The sequence below is a fragment of the Oncorhynchus tshawytscha genome, linkage group LG12 (assembly GCF_018296145.1).
Source record: "Oncorhynchus tshawytscha isolate Ot180627B linkage group LG12, Otsh_v2.0, whole genome shotgun sequence".
NCBI classification, from domain to species: Eukaryota; Metazoa; Chordata; class Actinopteri; order Salmoniformes; family Salmonidae; genus Oncorhynchus; species Oncorhynchus tshawytscha.
Window position 1 is genome coordinate 50,178,866 of NC_056440.1, and position 22,387 is coordinate 50,201,252.

The 22,387-nt window shown below is 43.9% G+C and overlaps 1 protein-coding gene across 2 annotated transcripts in view; it reads right to left on the reverse strand.

The window, feature by feature from the left end:
• Positions 1-22,387, reverse strand: part of mocs1 (molybdenum cofactor synthesis 1) — a 54,849-nt gene that overhangs the window by 18,037 nt on the left and 14,425 nt on the right. For both annotated transcript variants that reach the window (XM_024439690.2, XM_024439691.2), the window contains exons 4-9: positions 17,250-17,414; positions 14,389-14,450; positions 13,627-13,738; positions 12,397-12,509; positions 4,833-4,943; positions 2,935-3,055 (exon numbers count right to left, since the gene is read on the reverse strand). In XM_024439690.2, coding sequence (XP_024295458.1) covers positions 2,935-3,055; positions 4,833-4,943; positions 12,397-12,509; positions 13,627-13,738; positions 14,389-14,450; positions 17,250-17,414 — 684 coding nt within the window. The remainder of the gene's footprint in view (positions 1-2,934; positions 3,056-4,832; positions 4,944-12,396; positions 12,510-13,626; positions 13,739-14,388; positions 14,451-17,249; positions 17,415-22,387) is intronic.

Below are 22,387 nucleotides of genomic sequence, written 5' to 3' on the forward strand. Positions count from 1 at the left end.
CCGTATCCGGGAGCGTAATCATAGCCTCAAGCGCATTACCATAACGCAACTTTTCCTATTCATGAAAATCGCAAATGAAATAAATATATTCAAACACAAGCTTAGCCTTTTGTTAACACTGTCATCTCAGATTTTCTAAATATGCGTTACAGCCAACGCTAGACAAGCATTTGTGTAAGTTTATCATGGCATAATGCTATGCTAGGCTCTATTGGCAGCAGGCAACATTTTCACAAAAATAAGAAAAGCAACCAAATTAAATAATTTACCTTTGAAGAACTTCAGATGCTTTCACTCAGGAGACTCCTAGTTAGAGAGCAAATGTTCCTTTTTTCCAAAAAGAATATTTTTGTAGGCGAAAAAGCTCCCGTTTTGTTCATCCTGCTTGGCTGAGAAATCGACCAAAAAAATACTTAAACTATAACGCCAAACTTTTTTCAAAATTTGCTCCATAATATCGACAGAAACACGGCAAACGTTGTTTAGGATCCATCCTCAAGGTGTTTTTAACATATGTATTCGATAATATATCCGTCGAGGCAGTCGGTTTCTCATAAGAAACAATTGGAAAAATGGCTACCTCAGTATTTTACGCAAGATTTTCTCCGGGAGACACCATGTGACCACTGGCTATATATGGTCCCTTACAGCCATTCTCCAATGGAAATGCCTAAAAAGACGTCACAATGCTGTAGACACCTTGGGGAATGCGTGGAAAACGTAAGCTCATTCGTAGCTCATTCACAGCCATATAAGGAGTCATTGGCATGAGGCGGTTTCAAAAAATGCGGCACTTCCTGATTGGATTTTTATCTGGGTTTCGCCTGTAACATCAGTTCTGTGGCACTCACAGACAATATCTTTGCAGTTTTGGAAACGTCAGTGTTTTCTTTCCAAAGCTGTCAATTATATGCATAGTCGAGCATCTTTTCGTGACAAAATATCTTGTTTAAAACGGGAACGTTTTTCATCCAAAAATTCAAATAGCGCCCCTATATCAAAGAGGCTACCATAGCATGGCTACCATAGCATAGCATTAGCATAGCATAGCATTCTGCAGCAATACGCGTGGCCATTTGGTTTTCGCTTAGTGGGATTATAACTTGTTTTTCAACAGGACAATGACCCAACACACCTCCAGGCTATTTGACCAAGGAGGGAGATAGTGCTGCATCAGATCACCCAACCTCAACCCAATTGAGATGAGTTGGACCGCAGAAGGAAGGAAAAACAGCCAACAAGTGCTCAGCATATGTGGGAACTTCTTCAAGACTGCTGTAAAAGCATTCCAGGTGAAGCTGGTTGAGAGAATGCCAAGCGTGTGCAAAGCTGTCATCAAGGTAAAGGGTGGCTACTTTGAAGAATCAAACATTTATTTGTATAACACTTTTTTGGTTCCTACATGATTCCATGCGTGTTATTTCATAGTTTTGAAGTCTTCACTATTATTCTACAATGTATAAAATTGTAAAAAACCCTTGAATGAGTAGGTGTGTCCAAACTTTTGACTGGTACTGGCCACCACACATGTAAATTGGGTGGCCATGGACGAAGAAGGAGTTTGGAAGCGAAGTGAAAATGACATGGCATGGGAACACCTCTTGGAACCTGTTGCCGGACAGGGCAAAGACTGGGTGAAAGTGATCTTTTAGGGCCTTCATTTTTGTGGAACCCAGCAGAAAATTATTCCAAAGCCAGAGTCAGGCGAAGAGATAATGGGAATCATCAAACTTTGGTTTGTCTTTGCATATATAATTATGCATAGCTTAGCACATTATTAATACTTGTTATGTTGTATGTTTCTTTTTGCTTTTAAAGTCTTGTGCTATCACTCTCTTAGGAACCAGGAGGAAAGTTAAAACTTGAGATGAAATGTCATTATATGTTGTCCGAAGAAAAGGGGAAATAAGAGTGTACATAGTGTAAATATAGATCAGAGGCCATAAGTCTGGTGTAAATATATTAACTGAATGTTTATCATGTTTAATTTTTTTGTTCATCTTTTTGTTTATTTACAAATAATTTCAAAGTTTATGATGTTGAACAGTATGGGAATTACTATTCAAATAGGAGGGACTGTTGGGTTGTAATTTTAAATACGTGCTACACCAGACGTTAATGGTTATATGTAGGAGGAATGTATATGGTGAGATTGGATAAGAGCCAGGGGAATGTTAATAAGTAAGGGAAAAGGCAATCACATGGTTGCGGTCACTGATGAGGGTGGATAAGTGAGGAATGGGGGCCGAGGTCAGATCAGGTAACATGAAGGGAGAAGGAACAGTTCATTCCACACATCACCTAACTTCTTGACAAGCAACAAAGATGTAGTGTTTAGAGAAAAGGAAGAGACTAACAGGGTAGTCTGAAAAATAATAAAAATACTGGTGCTTTGTCTTTTCAGCTGTTTGACACATTTGGTGAATAAACTTGGTTTGAGCTTTTCTTAGTTGTCCGTTAGTTTTAACTCTGATAATGCACGGTTAGGTTCTAATTAAACAGAGTAGTAATAAACCTGGGGCAGCAGATAGTCTAGCGGTTAGAGCAGTGGGCCAGTAACTGAAACATCGCTAGTTACAATCCCCGAGCCGACAAGGTGAAAAATCTGTTGACGGGCACCTTAAGCAAGGCACTTAACCTTAATTGCGCCATTGATATTGGCAGACCCTGGCCGTGACCCCACTCTCTGAGGGTGTCTCAGTTGGAGTGGGATATGCATTTAAAAAAATATCAAATAAAAAACAAATGCATATAATAAATAAGGAAATATTTAAGCATTCACCTAATTATTATATTCACTAAGAATGAAATGGGGAGGGACTTGTCCAATAAGAAACACACACTCCTTTTTGTTGACAAAAAAGTATTCCATTGCAAAATGTTTTGCTACGGTGTGCACTAATGAATATACCCAAGGTAAAGTGCTCTTACTACCTGCATGTTGTTTCTTTTTCCTGCCCACGGCGGCACCAATGATATCCAGCAGCTTCTGGTCAGAAGCTCCAGAGCGCAGAACGTCTCTCAGAGACACCTCCGTATTCCCAAACAGACACACCTAGGGACGGGAAAGAGGTGGAGTCACTAACACACACACATACACTGGGGAAGAACAAAGGACGAGTAACTAACACACACACACACACACACACACACACACACACAACTGATGCAAGTACATCAGGGATCAACTAGATTCAGCCGCGGGCCAATTTTTTCTTGAGCAGATGGTCGGAGGCCTGGAACATAATACAAAAATCTATTTTTAAGACTGCAAATTGACCCTAAGAAGCCTTCAAAATAGTAGAAATATTTACGCGTTCAAAAGTTTGGGGTCACAGAACAGTGCAAACTGGCTCTAACCAGAATAGAAAGAGCGGGAGACCCCGGTGCACTACTAGTTTGTGAAACAGAGGCCTCACAAGTCCTCAACTGGCAGCGTCATGAAATAGTACCCGCAATACACCAGTCTCAAAGTCAAGAGTGACGAGGCGACTCCGGGATGCTGGCCTTCTAGGCAGAGTTCCTTTGTCCAGTGTCTGTTCTTTTTATTTTGCCTATCTTAAGATTTTTCTTTACAACTCTGCCTAGAAGCTGCCAGTTGAGGACTTGTGAGGCATCTGTTTCTCAAACTGGACACTATGATTTTCTGTGAAGGGAGAAGTACACAGGGTTGTACGAGATCTTCAGTTTCTTGGCAATTTCTCGCATGGAATAGCCTTAATTTCTCAGAACTAGAATAGACTGACGTGTTTCAGAAGAAAGTGCTTTGGCCACTTTGAGTCTGTAATCGAACCCACAAATGCTGATACTCCAGATACTCAACTAAAGAAGGCCAGTTTTATTGCTTATTTAATCAGAACAACAATTTTCAGCTGTGCTAACATAACTTCAAGGGATAATGGGCCTCTACATATCTACATACGCCTATGTAGATATTCCATCAAGAATCTGCCGTTTACAGCTACAATAGTCATTTACAACATTAACAATGTCTGTATTGTATTTCTGATCAATTTGCTGTTATTTTTTTATTTTTTTTAAATGTTACCCCTTTTTCTCCCCAATTTCGTGGTATCCAATTGTTGTAGTAGCTACTATCTTGTCTCATCGCTACAACTCCCGTACGGGCTCGGGAGAGACGAAGATTGAAAGTCATGCGTTGATGCACAACCCAACCAAGCCGCACTGCTTCTTAACACAGCGCGCATCCAACCCGGAAGCCAGCCGCACCAATGTGTCGGAGGAAACACCGTGCACCTGGCAACCTTGGTTAGCGCGCACTGGGCCCGGCCCGCAACAGGAGTCGCTGGTGCGCGATGAGACAAGGACATCCCTACCGACCAATCCCTCCCTAACCCGGACGACGCTAGGCCAATTGTGCATCGCCCCACGGACCTCCCGGTCGCGGCCGGTTACGACAGAGCCTGGGCGCGAACCCAGGGACTCTGGTGGTACAGAGACTGCGCCACGACACCCGATCGGATGGCACAGCTGGCGCTGCAGTACAGCGCCCTTAACCACCCGGGAGGCCAATTTGCTGTTATTTTAAATGGGCATAAAATGTGCTTTTCTTTCAAAAACTAGGACATTTCTAAGTGAACCCAAACTTATGAATGGTAGTGTATACAAAAACAAAGAATTTGCTCAGAAAACTTGGGGTGACAAATAAAACCACACACAGGCAAAATTCGGGGAACCCTGATGTACGTAATCACACACGGGCGACTGTGTCTGCTGTGTCTGCGTGTGTGTGCGATTATGTACGTACACAAACGTCCACACACCCCCACAGTCACCCCTTCACTGTCTACATGCGCACAAGAGCTGTTCACCTTGAGGTTGCCGTCTGCCGTGATGCGTAGTCGGTTGCAGGAGCCACAGAATTGATCCGACATGGAGGTGATGAAGCCCACCTGGCCCTGAAAGCCTGGCACCTTAAATGTCTAAGGAGCAGAGCAGAGAACAGATCGTAAGAACATGGTTTAAGGTAATCTTAGTCCCAGCCTGCTTTCTGTCAAACTGTCTGGTTTTACAGTGCAAGTTGGTAGTGTGGTAACGCCCTCATCTACGTAACCCATACATTCGATCCTCGTATGATCCTTAAGCACTCTGTCTCCCTGCGCATCTGCGCCAATCATTTGGCTAATAAATAAAAATATGTAAGGACTATGAATTTCTGTTCTTTTAGTTTTTATATAGCTCATCTGTTCAGGAAAGGATATGTGATTGTTATACTAAGGTCATTTGGAACAGACACAGACCACATTTACATGCACACCAATATCCCGTTATTATTTCGGCACACTCGAGTATTCTGTTTTTAAGTTGACAAACATCATATCCCGTTTACAATAACCAAAATAAGCTTCTATCCAGGTTATAAACCCAGATAAGATGCCTGCGATATGCTTATCTTAGACGGGATACCCTTTTACAGTTGTTTTTTTGCGGTCTGCACAGGCTTAGTTTAGCATAGTATCATGGGTGTTGTGTGATTGTTTTATTCTAAGAAGTTAAACAAATTACTTAAAAAAGGATGTCTGCGCACATTCAATCTACCATACTAATTGCATAATTTATTTTGCCGAGACTCTATACCAGACTGTATCGGCTTAGGCTCCTTTGACCCCTAATTTAGATATGTTTATGGTTATAATTTCCGACATTTGGTAGACCATTTGCTCATCAACTTGTCTCTAGTTAGATGCAGCTTCTGCCCTAAAAGACAAAATAAAGCAGTGCTCATCAGACTAATGTCTTAAATCAATAGAATGAATGTATATTTGTCAGTTCCATTTCAGCTACTCTCTCAGAGTGAGGACATTTAGGGATCGAAGAGAAAACGCAATGACTGCAAAGCAGTGCAAAGATTGTCCCTGTGCAAAATGCCATAAATTTGACCTGATGAAACATGTTTCTGATAAGACTGCTTGTATGTAAGTGCAGCATAGCATGTTACACGCGATCCCCTAACCACGCATTCACATTTAAGAGATAACATTCTACTTCCGGCGCCGACAGAGATGGCCACCTCGCTTCACGTTCCTAGGAAACTATGCAGTATTTTGTTTTTTTACATGTTATTTCTTACATTGGTACCCCAGGTAATCTTAGGTTTCATTAAATACAGTCGGGAAGAACTACTGAATATAAGAGCAACATCAACTCAACATCAGTACGACCAGGAATATGACTTTCCCAAAGCGGATCCTGTGTTCTGCCTTACACCCAGGACAACAGAATGGATCCCAGCCTGCGACCCAAAATAACATCGTCGTAAAATGGGTAAACGAAGTAGTCTTCTGGTCAAGCTCCGGAGACGGGCACATCGCACACCACTCGCCAATGTCCAGTCTCTTGACAACAAGGTTGATGAAATCCGAGCAAGGGTAGCAGTCCAGAGGGACATCAGACTAACGTTATTTGCTTCACGGAAACATGGCTCACTCGAGAGACGCTAACGGAATCGGTGCAGCCAGCTGTTTTTTTCACGCATCGCGCCGACAGAAACAAACATCTTTCTGGTAAGAAGAGGGGCGGGGGAGTATGCATTATGATTAACGAGACCTGGTGTGATCACAACAACATACAGGAACTCAAGTCCTTCTGTTCACCTGATTTAGAATTCCTCACAATCAAATGTCGACCGCATTATCTACCAAGGGAATTCTCTTTGATTATAATCACAGCCGTATATACCCCCCCAAGCAGACACATCGATGGCCCTGAACGAACTTTATTTGATTCTTTGCAAACTGGAAACCACATATCCTGAGGCTGCATTCATTGTAGCTGGGGATTTTAACAAGGCTAATCTGAAAACAAGACTCCATAAATTGTATCAGCATATCGATTGCGCAATCAGGGCTGGCAAAACCTTGGATCATTGCTATTCTAACTTCCGCGACGCATATAAGGCCCTCCCCCGCCCTCCTTTCGGAAAAGCTGACTACGTCTCCATTTTGTTGTTCCCTGCCTACAGACAGAAACTAAAACAAGAAGCTCCCGCGCTCAGGTCTGTTCTACGCTGGTCCAACCAATCTGATTGCACGCTTCAAGACTGCTTCGGTCACGTGGACTGGGATATGTTCCGCATTGCTTCCAACAACATTGACGAATACGCTGATTCGGTGAGCGAGTTCATTAGAAAGTGCGTTGAAGATGTCGTTACCATAGCAATGATTAAAACATTCCCAAACCAGAAACCGTGGATTGATGACAGCATTCGCGTGAAACTGAAAGCGCGAACCACTGCTTTTAACCAGGGAAAGGTGACCGGAAACATGACCGAATACAAACAGTGTAGCTATTCCCTCCGCAAGGCAATCAAACAAGCTAAGCGTCAGTATAGAGACAAAGTAGAGTCACAATTCAACGGCTCAGACACAAGAGGTATTTGGCAGGGTCTACAGTCAATCACGGATTACAAAAAGAAAACCAGCCCCGTTGCGGACCAGGATGTCTTGCTCCCAGGCAGACTAAATAACTTTTTTGCCCGCTTTGAGGACAATACAGTGCCACTGACACGGCCCGCAACCAAAACCTGAGGACTCTCCTACACTGCAGCCGACGTGAGTAAAGCATTTAAACGTGTTAACCGTCACAAGGCTGCAGGCCCAGACGGCATCCCCAGCCGCGCCCTCAGAGCATGCGCAGACCAGCTGGCTGGTGTGTTTACGGACATATTCAATCAATCCTTATCCCAGTCTGCTGTTCCCCACATGCTTCAAGAGGGCCACCATTGTCTCTGTTCCCAAGAAAGCTAAGGTAAATGAGATAAACGACTACCGCCCCATAGCACCCACTTCCGTCATCATGAAGTGCTTTGAGAGACTAGTCAAGGACCATATCACCTCCACCCTAACTGACACCCTAGACCCACTCCAATTTGCTTACCGCCCAAATAGGTCCACAGACGATGCAATCTCAACCACACCGCACACTGCCCTAACCCATCTGGACAAGAGGAATACCTATGTGAGAATGCTGTTCATCGACTACAGCTCAGCATTTAACACCATAGTACCCTCCAAACTCGTCATCAAGCTCGAGATCCTGGGTCTTGCCCCCGCTATGTGCAACTGGGTACTGGACTTCCTGACGGGCCGCCCCCAGGTGGTGAGGGTAGTTAACATCTCCATCCCGCTGATCCTCAACACTGGGACCCCACAAGGGTGCGTTCTGAGCCCTCTCCTGTACTCCCTGTTCACCCACGACTATGTGGCCATGCACGCCTCCAACTCAAATCATCAAGTTTGCGGACGACACTACAGTGGTAGGCTTGATTACCAACAACGATGAGACTGTCTACAGGGAGGAGGTGAGGGCCCTCAGGGTGAGGTGTCAGGAAAATAACCTCACACTCAACTTCAACAAAACAAAGGAGATGATTGTGGACTTCAGGAAACAGCAGAGGGAGCACCCCCTATCCACATCGATGGGACAGTAGTGGAGAGGGTAGTAAGTTAAGTTCCTCGGCGTACATATCACGGACAAACTGAATTGGTCCACCCACACAGACAGCGTCGTGAAGAAGGCGCAGCAGCGCCTCTTCAACCTCAGGAGGCTGAAGAAAATTGGCTTGTCACCAAAAGCACACAAACTTCTACAGCTGCACAATCAAGAGCATCCTGTCAGGCTGTATCACCGCCTGGTACAGCAACTGCTCCGTCCACAACCGTAAGGCTCTCCAGAGGGTAGTGAGGTCTGCACAACGCATCACCGGGGGCAAACTACCTGCCCTCTAGGACACCTACACCACCCGATGTCACAGGAAGGCCATAAAGATCATCAAGAACAACAACCACCCGAGCCACTGCCTGTTCAACCCGCTATCATCCAGAAGGCGAGGTCAGTATAGGTGCATTAAAGCAGGGACCGAGAGACTGAAAAACAGCTTCTATCTCAAGGAAAGCAATACAAGCGTTTGTGTAAGTTTATCGATCGCTCGACAAAACAATAAGTATACTTAGCATCAGGTATTTATGTTCCATAAAGATATTTTTTATATCCAAATACCTCCGTTAGTTTGGTGCGTTATGCCCAGGAATCCACCGGAAAGAGCAGTCACGACAACGCAGACAAAAATTCCAAATTATATCCATAATGTCCACAGAAACATGTCAGATGTTTTTTTTATAATCAATCCTCAGGGTGTTTTTCAAATATCTATTCGATAATATATCAACCGGGACAGTTAGCTTTTCAATAGGTCCGGGAGTAACAATGGCCGCCTTTCTCTTTTGCGCACAATTCACTCTGAGAGCCCCCACCTATCCACTTACGCCATGTGGTCGTTCAAGCTCATTCTTCAAAATAAAAGCCTGAAACTATGTCTGAATACTGTTGACACCTTGAGGAAGCGATAGGAACAGGAATCGGGTTGATATCCCTTTATATAGAGCAATGGGAGGCTATGGAACATTGAGTTTTCAAAATAGAAGCCACTTCCTGGTTTGTTTCTCAGGGTTTTGCCTGCAATATCAGTTCTGTTATACTCACAGACAATATTTTGACAGTTTTGGAAACTTTGGAGTGTTTTCTATCCTAATCTGTCAATTATATGCATATTCTAGCATCTGGTCCTGAAAAATAGTCTGTTTACTTTGGGAACGTTATTTTTCCAAACATAAAAATAGTGCCCCCTAGCTTCAAGAGGTTATTAAACAGCTACCATTAACATTGAGTGGCTGCTGCCAACACACTGACTCAACTCCAGCCACTTTAATAATGGGAATTGATGTAAAAATATATCACTAGCCACTTAATATGTTTACATACGAGATGAGTAATGTAGGGTATGTACTTTACTCCATCTACTGCATCTTTTTGTAATACATGCATCATTAGCCACTTTAAACTATGCCACTTTGTTTACATACCCTACATTACTCATCTCATATGTATATATTGTACTCGACACCATCTAGCCTATGCCGTTCTGTACCATCACTCATTCATATAACTTTATGTACATATTCTTTATCCCCTTACACTTGTGTGTATAAGGTAGTAGTTTTGGAATTGTTAGGTTAGATTACTCGTTGGTTATTAATGCATTGTTGGAACTAGAAGCACAAGCATTTCGCTACACTCGCATTAACATCTGCTAACCATGTGTATGTGACAAATAAATTTGATCTTTCCAAGACAAAATTATAATTTTACAGCAATTATTAAATTCATATTTTAGTTCATTAATATTAAAGTTAATATTCTATTAATCTACATCAGTCAGTGTCTAGATTTTTAGCTTTTATTCCATTTAACCCAGAATAACCTAAATTAGGAATATTCTGTTTATTCATGAGTAGAGGGATACTCGTGAGCGGGATATCAAAGGTGCGTGTAAACAGCTCATCCCAAATAAGACCTTAACCGGGATATGAACTACACTGCTCAAAAAAATAAAGGGAACACTTAAACACAATGTAACTCCAAGTCAATCACACTTCTGTAAAATCAAACTGTCCACTTAGGAAGCAACACTGATTGACAATACATTTCACATGCTGTTGTGCAAATGGAATACACAACGGGTGGAAATTATAGGCAATTAGCAAGACACCCCCAATAAAGGAGTGGTTCTGCAGGTGGTGACCACAGACCACTTCTCCGTTCCTATGCTTCCTGGCTGATGTTTTGGTCACTTTTGAATGCTGGTGGTGCTTTCACTCTAGTGGTAGCATGAGACGGAGTCTACAACCCACACAAGTGGCTCAGGTAGTGCAGCTCATCCAGGGTGGCACATCAATGCGAGCTGTGGCAAGAAGGTTTGCTGTGTCTGTCAGCGTAGTGTCCAGAGCATGGAGTCGCTACCAGGAGACAGGCCAGTACATCAGGAGACGTGGAGGAGGCCTTAGGAGGGCAACAACCCAGCATTAGGACCGCTACCTCCGCCTTTGTGCAAGGAGGAGCAGGAGTAGCACCGCCAGAGCCCTGCAAAATGACCTCCAGCAGGCCACAAATGTGCATGTGTCTGCTCAAACGGTCAGAAACAGACTCCATGACGGTGGTATGAGGGCCCGACGTCCACAGGTGGGGGTTGTGCTTACAGCCCAACACCGTGCAGGACGTTTGACATTTGCCAGAGAACACCAAGATTGGCAAATTCACCATTGGCGCCCTGTGCTCTTCACAGATGAAAGCAGGTTCACACTGAGCACATGTGACAGACGTGACAGAGTCTGGAGACGCCGTGGAGACCGTTCTGCTGCCTGCAACATCCTCCAGGATTACCGGTTTGGCGGTGGGTCGGTCATGGTGTGGGGTGGCATTTCTATGTGGGGCCGCACAGCCCTCCATGTGCTCGCCAGAGGTAGCCTGACTGCCATTAGGTACCGAGATGAGATCCTCAGACCCCTTGTGAGACCATATGCTGGTGCGGTTGGCCCTGGGTTCCTCCTAATGCAAGACAATGCTAGTCCTCATGGGGCTGGAGTGTGTCAGCAGTTCCTGCAAGAGGAAGGCATTGATGCTATGGACTGGCCCGCCCGTTCCCCAGACCTGACTCCAATTGAGCACATCTGGGACATCATGTCTCGCTCCATCCACCAACGCCACGTTGCACCACAGACTGTCCAGGAGTTGGCGGATGCTTTAGTCCAGGTCTGGGAGGAGATCCCTCAGGAGACCATCCGCCACCTCATCAGGAGCATGCCCAGGCATTGTAGGGAGGTCATACAGGCACGTGGAGGTCACACACACTACTGAGCCTCGTTTTGACTTGTTTTAAGGACATTACAAAGTTGGATCAGCCTGTTGTGTGGTTTTCCACTTTAAATTTGAGTGTGACTCCAAATCCAGACCTTCATGGGTTGATAAATTTGATTTCCATTGATAATTTGTGTGATTTTGTTGTCAGCACATTCAACTATGTAAAGAAAAAAGTATTTAATAAGAATATTTCATTCATTCAGATCTAGGATGTGTTATTTTAGTGTTCCCTTTATTTTTTTGAGCAGTGTATTATCCGGGAATACTGTTCGCATGTACATGTGGTCATTGAGATCATTAGCCTGAGTGCCAGTGTGTTTGGCTTGACAATGAGCAATGAAGTGCACAAACAGATCTGGGACCAAGATAATTACAAAAGGGACCAGCTTTGCTTTCAGGCATCACTGTATCTTGACATTTTCATTAGCATCTGATTTAGCTTGCACAACCATGTGACTTACCGTCAACTAAACAATTAATTCATGCAACCAGCACACACTGTGGGAAGTACTGCATCTCTGATGTAGCAGAAATAGATAACGTGTCATCATAATTTGTTCCTGGGCGGACCCGGCACATTGAATATTTAATTTAGCCAAGTCGCAGGTGTGAGATGAGGCAGATCAATAATTTTAAGATTATCTTTTGGAATTTGAGTGGGCTGGGGGGGAAGAGAGGAACCTTGGCTGTGTCGGTCTTTCCGAGTGGAAGCTGTTCCAAACTGGGCCACTGCTGTCTAATGCGGTCCAGCATCTCCTGGTAGCTCACCATCTTCTTGAAGTTCCATTTGTTACCTGCAGGAGGCAGCAGAGGTCAACTTAATGGAGTGGATGACAGACCATGATTGAAATCTTATTTATTTTCTCTCAAAATACTTTGTGCGCTTGATTGTGCTTCCCGGCACACCAGGGGTTTTTTTTTTCACATTTTGGACAGTTCTATTGGTTCAATGAGGCCGAGCAAGCTAAATCAAGCATACCTAAAGAAAACCAAATCTATTTGCACCCAAGTCTAGTTGAGGATAAACTTGTATAGTACGTGTCATGAGACTCTCACTCTTCATTAAACACTGTTGGTTACCATGTGTTTCTGAACAGTGATGATATATTTATTGAAGTCCAAATTCAAGCCTCTTAGGCTCTGTTTGGATGACAGTTCATTTTCTTGCCTTCCTTGAAGTAATCGCTGATTAGCGACACAGTGAAATGCTTGCATTTACAATCCAATCATAATTATTTTTTTAAGTCCTTAATTTTTTTATGTAAGTATCTAAAAGGGGTGAGTGAGGATTTAAATGCTAACCTCTGTCACCCTGTCTAATCTATTTTTAAAACAAGACTGAGGAGGTTAGCTAACACAAACTGGTGCTATCGCTTTATCTTCAGTATTTCTAGAAACTGCCAATTGTAAACTCATTAGTTACCCTATTCGTAAGGAACATTACTCATAATAGTTTGATTTGAAAGTGTGAGAATGCATTGAACCCAAACAAACATAAGCCTATGTAAAACGAGGTCTACAATTTGAATATAAGGTAGATGGCTAAGGGTCTTATTATTTAAAAATTACAGCAATTTAAAATCCATCATGATGGAAATATTAGTAAAGTATTAGTCTATTTAAGGGAATTGAAAATACTGAGACGATGACTTATCCTTCTACAAAAAAAAAAAAAAACTTGGACTATGCAGTGAAATGGCAACATTGGCAGTGTGCATTTTGACACTTTAAATCAGACAGTAATCAAAGAGGGAGACAGGCAAGTGGTAGAAACAGCGGGGAGGGTGGATACAGGGATTGAAACTCCGGTCTCCAGTCACGTCATAGAAGGACTCTAACGTGACAGGGAATGTTACCACTCGACCACAGCTCTGCAATGGTGGCAATGGTCTTTAAGAAAGGTCTACTCACCGTCAAAGGGCATGTACTCAATGAAGCGTACTTCCAGAGGCTTCTTCTCTGTCAGGGCCACAAAGTCCAGAAGCTCGTCCTCGTTGAGGCCCCGCATGACAACACAGTTGACCTGTAGAGAGCAGTGTGCAGCAGTGAGCAACATTAACATTTTAGCAGACTCTTATCCAGAGTGAGAGTTAGTGCATTCAACTTAAGATAGATAGGTGACAACTGTAAAGGACATCACGCTGCTAGCGTAGCGAGTACAGCTTCCTCCCGATTCGGTCCATACTTGGCGCGAACTCGGGACCTCTGTCTTGCAAACACACGTTACCGCCCTCCTGAAGCGTCTTACTAGTCGGCGCCATGTGAAAAGCTAGCTAGTGGGGACACTTCAGGCGGAGGAGTAAGTTTCACGCATCCCCATGTGCTACACAACCACATATCACAGTAATAGTAAGTACAACAAAGTAGTTATCAGCAAAGTCAGTGCTTGTAGCTACAAACCTTTCACCAGAGAGCTGCCAAAACTGCACGAATATGTGTGTTTTGACTGACTGCAGTACCAACACAAACCATGCATTAAAACACTATGGAGGGAAAGCTTTCCATAGGGAAAGAGTATCAACACCTCAACCAACCGTCTGATGCATTCAAACATGTAAGACTGAAAACATGCACACACACTGAACCTAACATCGTGACAAGTACGGCTTCCAACCTACAGCTAGCTTCTTTGGAAGAAAATGAAAAAAGTTGAGTAGGACTCTGATCTTTTACCTTGACAGGGTTATAGCCCATCTCAATGGCTTTGTCAATACCTTCCATGACCTTGTGGAACCCTAGGAAAGAGAGGAAGGCAACAATGAAAACAGAGCAGTAGCCACCGGCTACTAGTCTTATGTGATACATTTTATTCTAAACACCTTCCAAATGGCCAAGGACACAATAATTAGACGACACATTGTGTCACCCATTGTGCCTTGTAAGTCCCTTAAAGCTGAAATGGGTTCATGTCCCCCCCAGTCTCAAGGCGTGAGACCAACTGCAATTTCAAATGAAATTGTATTAGTCACATGCGCCGAACACAACAGGACCTTAGTGAAATGCTTACTTACGAGCCACTAACCAACGCAGTTTAAAAAAGATATGGATAAGAATAAGAGATAAAAGTAACAAGTAATTATAGAGCAGCAGTAAAATCAAAAATAGCGAGACTCATATACAGTGGGGGTACCGATACAGAGTCAATGTGCGGGAGCACAGGTTAGTTGAGGTAGTATGTATATGTAGGTAGAGTTATTAACGTCATTAGTTATTAGCCATTTGACTAGATGTTCAGGAGTCTTATGGCTTGGGGGTAGAAGCTGTTTAGAAGCCTCTTGGACCTAGACTTGGCACTCCTGTACCGCTTGCCATGCGGTAGCAGAGAGAACATCCTATGACTAGGATGGCTGGAGTCTTTGACATATTTTAGGGCCTTCCTCTGACACCGCCTGGTATAGAAGTCCTGGTTGGCAGGAAGCTTGACCCCAGTGATGTACTGGGCCGTTCGCATTACCCTCTGTAGTGCCTTGCGGATGGAGGCCGAGCAGTGATGCAATCAGTCAGGATGCTCTCGATGGTGCAGCTGTAAAAGCTTTTGAGGATCTGAGGACCCATGCCAAATATTTTCAGTCTCCTGAGGGGAAATAGGTTTTGTCGAGCCCTCTTCACAACTGTCTTGGTGTGTTTGGACCATGTTAGTTTGTTGGTGATATGGACACCAAGGAACTTGAAGCTCTCAACCTGCTCCACAGCAGGCCTGTCGATGAGAATGGGTGTGTACTCGGTTCTCTTTTTCCTGTAGTCCACAATCATCTCCTTTTGTCTTGATCACGTTGAGAGGTTGTTGTCCTGGCACTACACGGCCAGGGCTCTGACCTCCTCCCTATAGGCTATCTCATTGTTGTCTGTGATCAGGCCTACCACTGTTGTGTCATCGGTAAACTTAATGATGGTGTTGGAGTCGTGCCTGGCCGTGCAGTCATGAGTGAACAGGGAGTACAGGAGGGGACTGAGCATGCACCCATGAGTGGCGCCTGTGTTGTGGATCAGCGTGGCGGCTGTGTTGTTACCTACCCTTACCACATAGATTAGATTAGTGATGAGCTTTGAGGGCACTATGGTGTTGAACGCTGAGCTGTAGTCTATGAATAGCATTCTCACATAGGAGTTCCTTTTATCCAAGTGGGAAAGGGCAGTGTGGAGTGCATTAGAGATTGCATCATCTGTGGATCTGTTGGGACGGTATGCAAATTGGAGTGGTCTAGGGTTTCTGGGATAATGGTGTTGATGTGAGCCATGACCAGCCTTTCAAAGCACTTCAAGGCTACAGATGTGAGTGCTACAGGTCGTAGTCATTTAGGCAGGTTACGCTTGTGTTCTTGGGCACAGGCACTGTGCTTAAAACATGTTGGTATTACAGACTTGATTCAGACAATCCCACAGAGGAAAGGTGAAGGCTAGGTTGTTTCCATTCCATTCATTCTAATTGGAAGGGCAGTCGCTTCTACCTGATAGCGCCATGTTACAGTTTAATGGGTGTTCCACAGGCTGATTCAAGTTAAATGGCTAATTTGGCCCACACCTTGATTTTAGCTAAGTTGTTTTCAAATGGTATTTTGAAAGGCACTGACTATAGGAGGTAGGGCTTTCAAGCTTTTGAAACAGGAAGCTAATCAATATCAATGGAAAGTATTTGCAAATCAAGTTGCTGCTGTACACTGATGGGGGCATTACCATATTTGGGTGTCATGTAGGAAAATCTTACAGGTCAATACAATTCTGTCAAGAACATTTCCATTATATGGTTTAAAAATGTATCAGGTTGAAAAAATGTAAGTGCTGTGATCATGAGTAATTTGAACATGTTAAATCATTCATGTATCACATTATGTACCGCAGGGTCAGACAAATGTTTTATGCATGTTAGCTTTTAGTTTAGTTTCCTCATTACATGAGGTGAATAGGGCTCAACCGTTGAGTTTTCAAAATGTGCACGGAAAATGTCATGCTTTTTTTGTTGTGCACTTCCCTTTTTTATCTTATCAATAAACCCTAAATTGTCCATGGTGAATGTGTGGTGTCCCTCACTTCATACTTTACTAATATACTGTAAGTATGTGCAGCCCTAACAGAAATTCCAGAAAGCTTAAATGAAAGCCAGCACACAACAGTAAAGTAACTTCATCCCTACTCTGAACTTGATGAGTTTTTAATACGGTTGTCAATACAACATACATTTACCTCATTTGGAGACAGAGATATACCGGAAGAACAGCTTTCGCACATCTTCTATATCCCTCTGGACAACGAAACCACTCAGCCCAACAGTGAAAGCCCAGTGTACTGTAAGAGGTTTGGCTCTGACTTTCTTTTTCCTGTGTGCTGCTGCTCTCATTCCTCAGCCGGTCTACTCCATCTGTCCCTGCCTCGCAGGAACCTGCCTCCCTGAGCTCTGCCCCTCTGTCAATCCTAACATTCGCTCCAGTCGCTGAAATAGGTGCTGAGCACACATTGGCTCCTTCCACAACAATGTTAGTTTTGGCACAAAATGGCTACCAGGCAACATACTGTAGGTTATGGGGAAGGTGGGTTACCTTTCCGCCGGACGATGAACTCAAACTTAGCCGGCACCAGGGTGTCCAGGCTGATGTTGAGCAGGTCCAGACCAGCCTCCTTCAGTTTAGGCAGCAGCCTCACCAGGTTCATACCATTGGTGGTCACAGCAATGGTCTTCAGGCCCTCCAACTTCCTCAGCTCCGCTGAACAGACAGATGGACAAACAGACAGATGATAAACTGAAGCTGTGATACAGCACAGTGACAAATGGAAAACAATTCCTGGTTGAATTGAACACTGTTGACTACAAAGTAAGTGGGTGTGACTGGCTAAGCATGCATATCACAAGATGGGGTTTGGGGATCATTTGCAAGATCATCAACCACAAAGCCCCACTTCACACACCCACGGAGACTTCAGACACTCTAGTGTAAAGTTTCTTGGATCAGCTTCCCTTCCCCCAATTCTAACCATAAACAGGAGTGGGGAAATGCAAAACTGACCCCAGATTAGCATCTAGGAGCATCCTGCCTTCCTGTTAAGGCAAGGGCTGATTTCAAGGTTTTACTGCTAACCTACAAAGCCTTACATGGGCTTGCTCTTACCTAACTTTCTGATTTGGTCCTGCCGTACAAACCTGCACGTACACTGGCTTACTGGTGTTCTTTCATGCCGTCCCTAGGAGGGGTGCGTCACTTGAGTGGGTTGAGTCACTGACGTAATCTTCCTGTCTGGGTTGGCGCCCCCCCTTGGGTTGTGTCGTGGCAGAGATATTTGTGGGCTATTCTCGGCCTCGTCTCAGGATGGTAAATTGGTGGTTGAGGATATCCCTCCAGTGGTGTGGGGGCTGTGCTTTGGGAAAGTGGGTGGGGTTATGTCCTTACTGTTTGGCCCTGTCTAGGGGTATCATCGGATGGGGCCACAGTGTCTCCTGACCCCCCCTGTCTCAGAGCCTCCAGTATTTATGCTGCAGTAGTTTGTGCCGGGGGACTAGGGTCAGTTTGTTATATCTGGAGTACTTCTCCTGTCTTATCCGGTGTCCTGTGTGAATTTAAGTATGCTCTCTCTAATTCTCTCTTTCTCTCAGAGGACCTGAGCCCTAGGACCATGCCTCAGGACTACCTGGCATGATGACTCCTTGCTGTCCCCAGTCCACCTGGCCGTGCTGCTGCTCCAGTTTCAACTGTTCTGCCTGCGGCTATAGATTCCTGACCTGTTCCCCGGACGTGCTACCTGTCCCAGACTTGCTGTTTTCAACTCTCTAGAGACAGAGATACTCTTAATGATCGGCTATGAAAAGCCAACTGACATTTACTCCTGGAGGTGCTGACTTGCTGCACCCTCGACAACTGTGATTATTATTATTTGACCATGCTGGTCATTTATGAACATTTGAGCATCTTGGCCACGTTCTGTTATAATCTCCACCCGGCACAACCAGAAGAGGACTGGCCACCCCTCAGCCTGGTTTCTTCCTAGGTTTTGGCCTTTCTAGGGAGTTTTTCCTAGCCACCGTGCTTCTACACACCTGCATTGTCTGCTGTTTGGGGTTTTAGGCTGGGTTTCTGAATAGCACTTTGAGATATCAGCTGATGTACGAAGGGCTATATAAATACATTTGATTTAGGAGCAACGTCCCTCAACACTACCTTAGACACCCTGGGATGACCTTTTACCTCAAAAGGAAAGTGCCAGTAGACATGTCTGCTGATGTCACGGTGCCAATCGGAAAAGGTCACGCGTTTGATCAGCACATTACCACTGGTGAGCTGTGTCCACATGGACTCCGTCCCTACCAGAACATCCAGTTTAGACATGCTCAATTTGCTTTTTCGCCATGACGTGGTTTGGCTTCTGTTGTGCAATTTCCCCTTTAGGCCTTTCCCTTGATGACATCACATCTTGCAGATGCACTGTCCTAACCCCACAAACCTCATGGAAAATAAATGGATTCCAATGCCTACCGTTATGACATCTACTGAAAAGCACCTCTAACAACTTGAACTCAAAATGACCAACCATTAATGTGTAAATCCTGTATCAATGAATGTGTATCTTGGATGATGATTCTTCCCAATGTGAGCACTTCAATAGAGTTATGATTCGTCGGTAACAGCAATGGTAGGCCATCATATCACAAGATACAACACACAGTCATGGCATAGTATATCCATTCCCCCTTACATGATTCATTAAGTTTAAAGCACGCGGAGAGCGAGACAGTCATGAGCCTTGTCTCTCCAAAACACTTACAAGCCTCTCTCGCCAGCAAGGGGAGTTAACTTATGAATCATATATAACTGAAGATTATACAAAATCTTAGATCACTCCACAGACCAATGTCACTACATTCACTTTAAGTCACAATCATAGCTATTGGTTCTTGCCATTTAGTAGGAAGTTATTCCTCCTTCTAGCTAAAATTATACAGAAACTTGCCTCCCGGGTGGCACAGTGGTTAAGGGCGCTGTACTGCAGCGCCAGCTGTGCCACCAGAGACTCTGGGTTCGCGCCCAGGCTCCGTCGTAACCGGCCGCAACCGGGAGGTCCGTGGGGCGACGCACAATTGGCCTAGCGTCGTCCGGGTTAGGGAGGGCTTGGCCGGTAGGGACATCCTTGTCTCATTGCGCACCAGTGACTCCTGTGGCGGGCCGGGCGCAGTGCGCGCCAACCAAGGTTGCCAGGTGCACGGTGATCCCTCCGACACATTGGTGCTTCTGGGTTGGATGCGCGCTGTGTTAAGAAGCAGTGCGGCTTGGTTGGGTTGTGTATAGGAGGACCCATGACCTTCAACCTTAGTCTCTCCCGAGCCCGTACGGGAGTTGTAGCGATGAGACAAGATAGTAGCTACTAAACAATTGGATACCACGAAAGGGGTTAAAAAAATTAACAAACAAAATTATACAGAAACTGATAAAACTACAAGAGAAAAACAGAGGTTTATAATTGAAGCAGGCTTGGTTTATCTGACATGTATACTGAACAAAAATATAAAACGCAACATGTGTCATGACCTGAACTAAAAGGTCCCAGAAACGTTCCAATGAGCCAAGGCAAATGAGTCTCAGGTTCTCTTTTAGTAAACATTGAAAATGTCCCACAGACCAGAACACCACACAAGGGTTAAATCAAATAAAGCGACCCTTGAATAATTAGCGTAAACAATAACACGTTCCAAATTGTAAATTGCATTTACGAATGAAAGCGACTGGTATTAGTCTTTCCTGTAAAAGAAAACTACTTTACCAACTCTCCGTTATGCTTATAAATGTATTTGGTGTCGTTTACATTGTTCCAAACTATTAGAGAAATTATTCTGTAACCTAACAGCACCTGATTAGCACACACATACAGTGCTTGCTCCTTACTTCATTTTTATTGATCTCTAGTATTTTCCACAATCAGTCAAATGTATTCCTCACATCCGACTTCCCCTTAAACCAAATTGAACAGGTTTCATTATATTAAGTTAAAATAAGTGTTCATTCAGTATTGTTGTAATTGTCATTATTACAAATTAATTAAAAATATATATAATTATTTATTTTTTAAACAGCAAAAAAAATTAAAATAATAACAATAATAAAAATATTTAAGGGGGGAAAAAAAAATAAAAAAAAAAAAAAAAAAAAAAAAAAAAAAATCGGCCGATTAATCGGTATCGGCTTTTTTTTTTTGGGTCCTCCAATAATCGGAATCGGCGTTGAAAGATCATAATCGGTCGACCTCTAATATGAATGATCATGATTTTGGAATGAGATGTTCTGCAGCACCAATGTGTCGACAGAAACACCATACATCTGGCGACCGAACTCAGCGTGCATGCACAATGGGACAAGGACATCCCGGCCAGCCAAACCCTCCCCTAACCCAGACGACGCTGGGTCAATTGTGTGCCGCCTCATTGGTCTCCCGGTAGTGGCTGGCTGTGACACAGACAGGGATCGAACCTGGGTCTGTAGAGACGCCTCAAGCACTTGCGATGCAGTGCCTTAGACCGCTGCGCCACTCGGGAGGCCGTCAACACTTTTTATGCAGCACTATTACAAAACGTGCTTCTACTTCCACACGCACTGCAGCTGCAATGAATGAGTAGTGTATCGATAGCCCTGATTTTTTTCTTTTTAACATCTTGTCTAGTCTATTTTAACATTCAAGGATTATTTAACTTTCTCTGGTCACAGGAACAACATGAATTGTTGCGTTTCAAACGGTGCGACTCAAGTTTCACCATCAGGTGGAAGACTGTGTCCCCTCTCTCTGGTCAGCCTCGCCGGAAAGGAAGGAGCGAGCAAGGACACAGATAGCAGCATAGGGTCTGCCACTCTCCCCTCCTACACAGACCAATTCCATGCTGAAAATCACTGGGAACTCTGACATCTCCGACTTCGTTTCGATCAAGGGAAAAAAACAAGATCCGACTGGGAAAAAAATCTATTTGAACCGTCATCCAACTCAGACCATTTTCATACCTTAAGTTCACAGATGTCATAATTTCACCTGGTTCTTTCCAACTTCCCAGTTGTCTTGAAAGCCCCATGAGCATCAGATGCCGGTGCCTACCATAAGTCCAGCAAAACAAAAAAAAGTGAATTATTTGCAAATGATTTCAATTTATGCTCAGCTGTGCCTAGCAAGTGGTACACCATCTGATCTATTTCATAATCAAAGAGCTAGTTTAATATAGTCTGAGAAGAACAATATCGGCAGGCATGGCCTTGCAAAAGTATTCATCCCCCTTTGCATTTTTCCTATTTTGTTGCATTACAACCAACAATATAAATATATTTTTATTTGCATGTCATGTACTGGAAATACACAAAATAGTCCAAATTGGTGTAGTGAAAAAAATGACTTTCCAAAAGATTTTAAATAAACTGAAATGTATTCACCCCTTTTCCTATGAAGCCCCTAAATAAGATCTGGTGCAACCAATTACCTTCAGAAGTCACATAATCAGTTAAATAAAGTCCACCTGTGTGCAATCTAAGTGTCACATGATCTTAGTACATATACACACCTGTTCTGAAAGGCCCCAGAGTCTACAACACCACCAAGCAAGGGGTACCACCAAGCAAGTGGCACCATGAAGACCAAGGAGCTCTCCAAACAGGTCAGGGACAAAGTTGCGGAGAAGTACAGATCGGGGTTGGGTTATAAAAAAATATCCAAAACT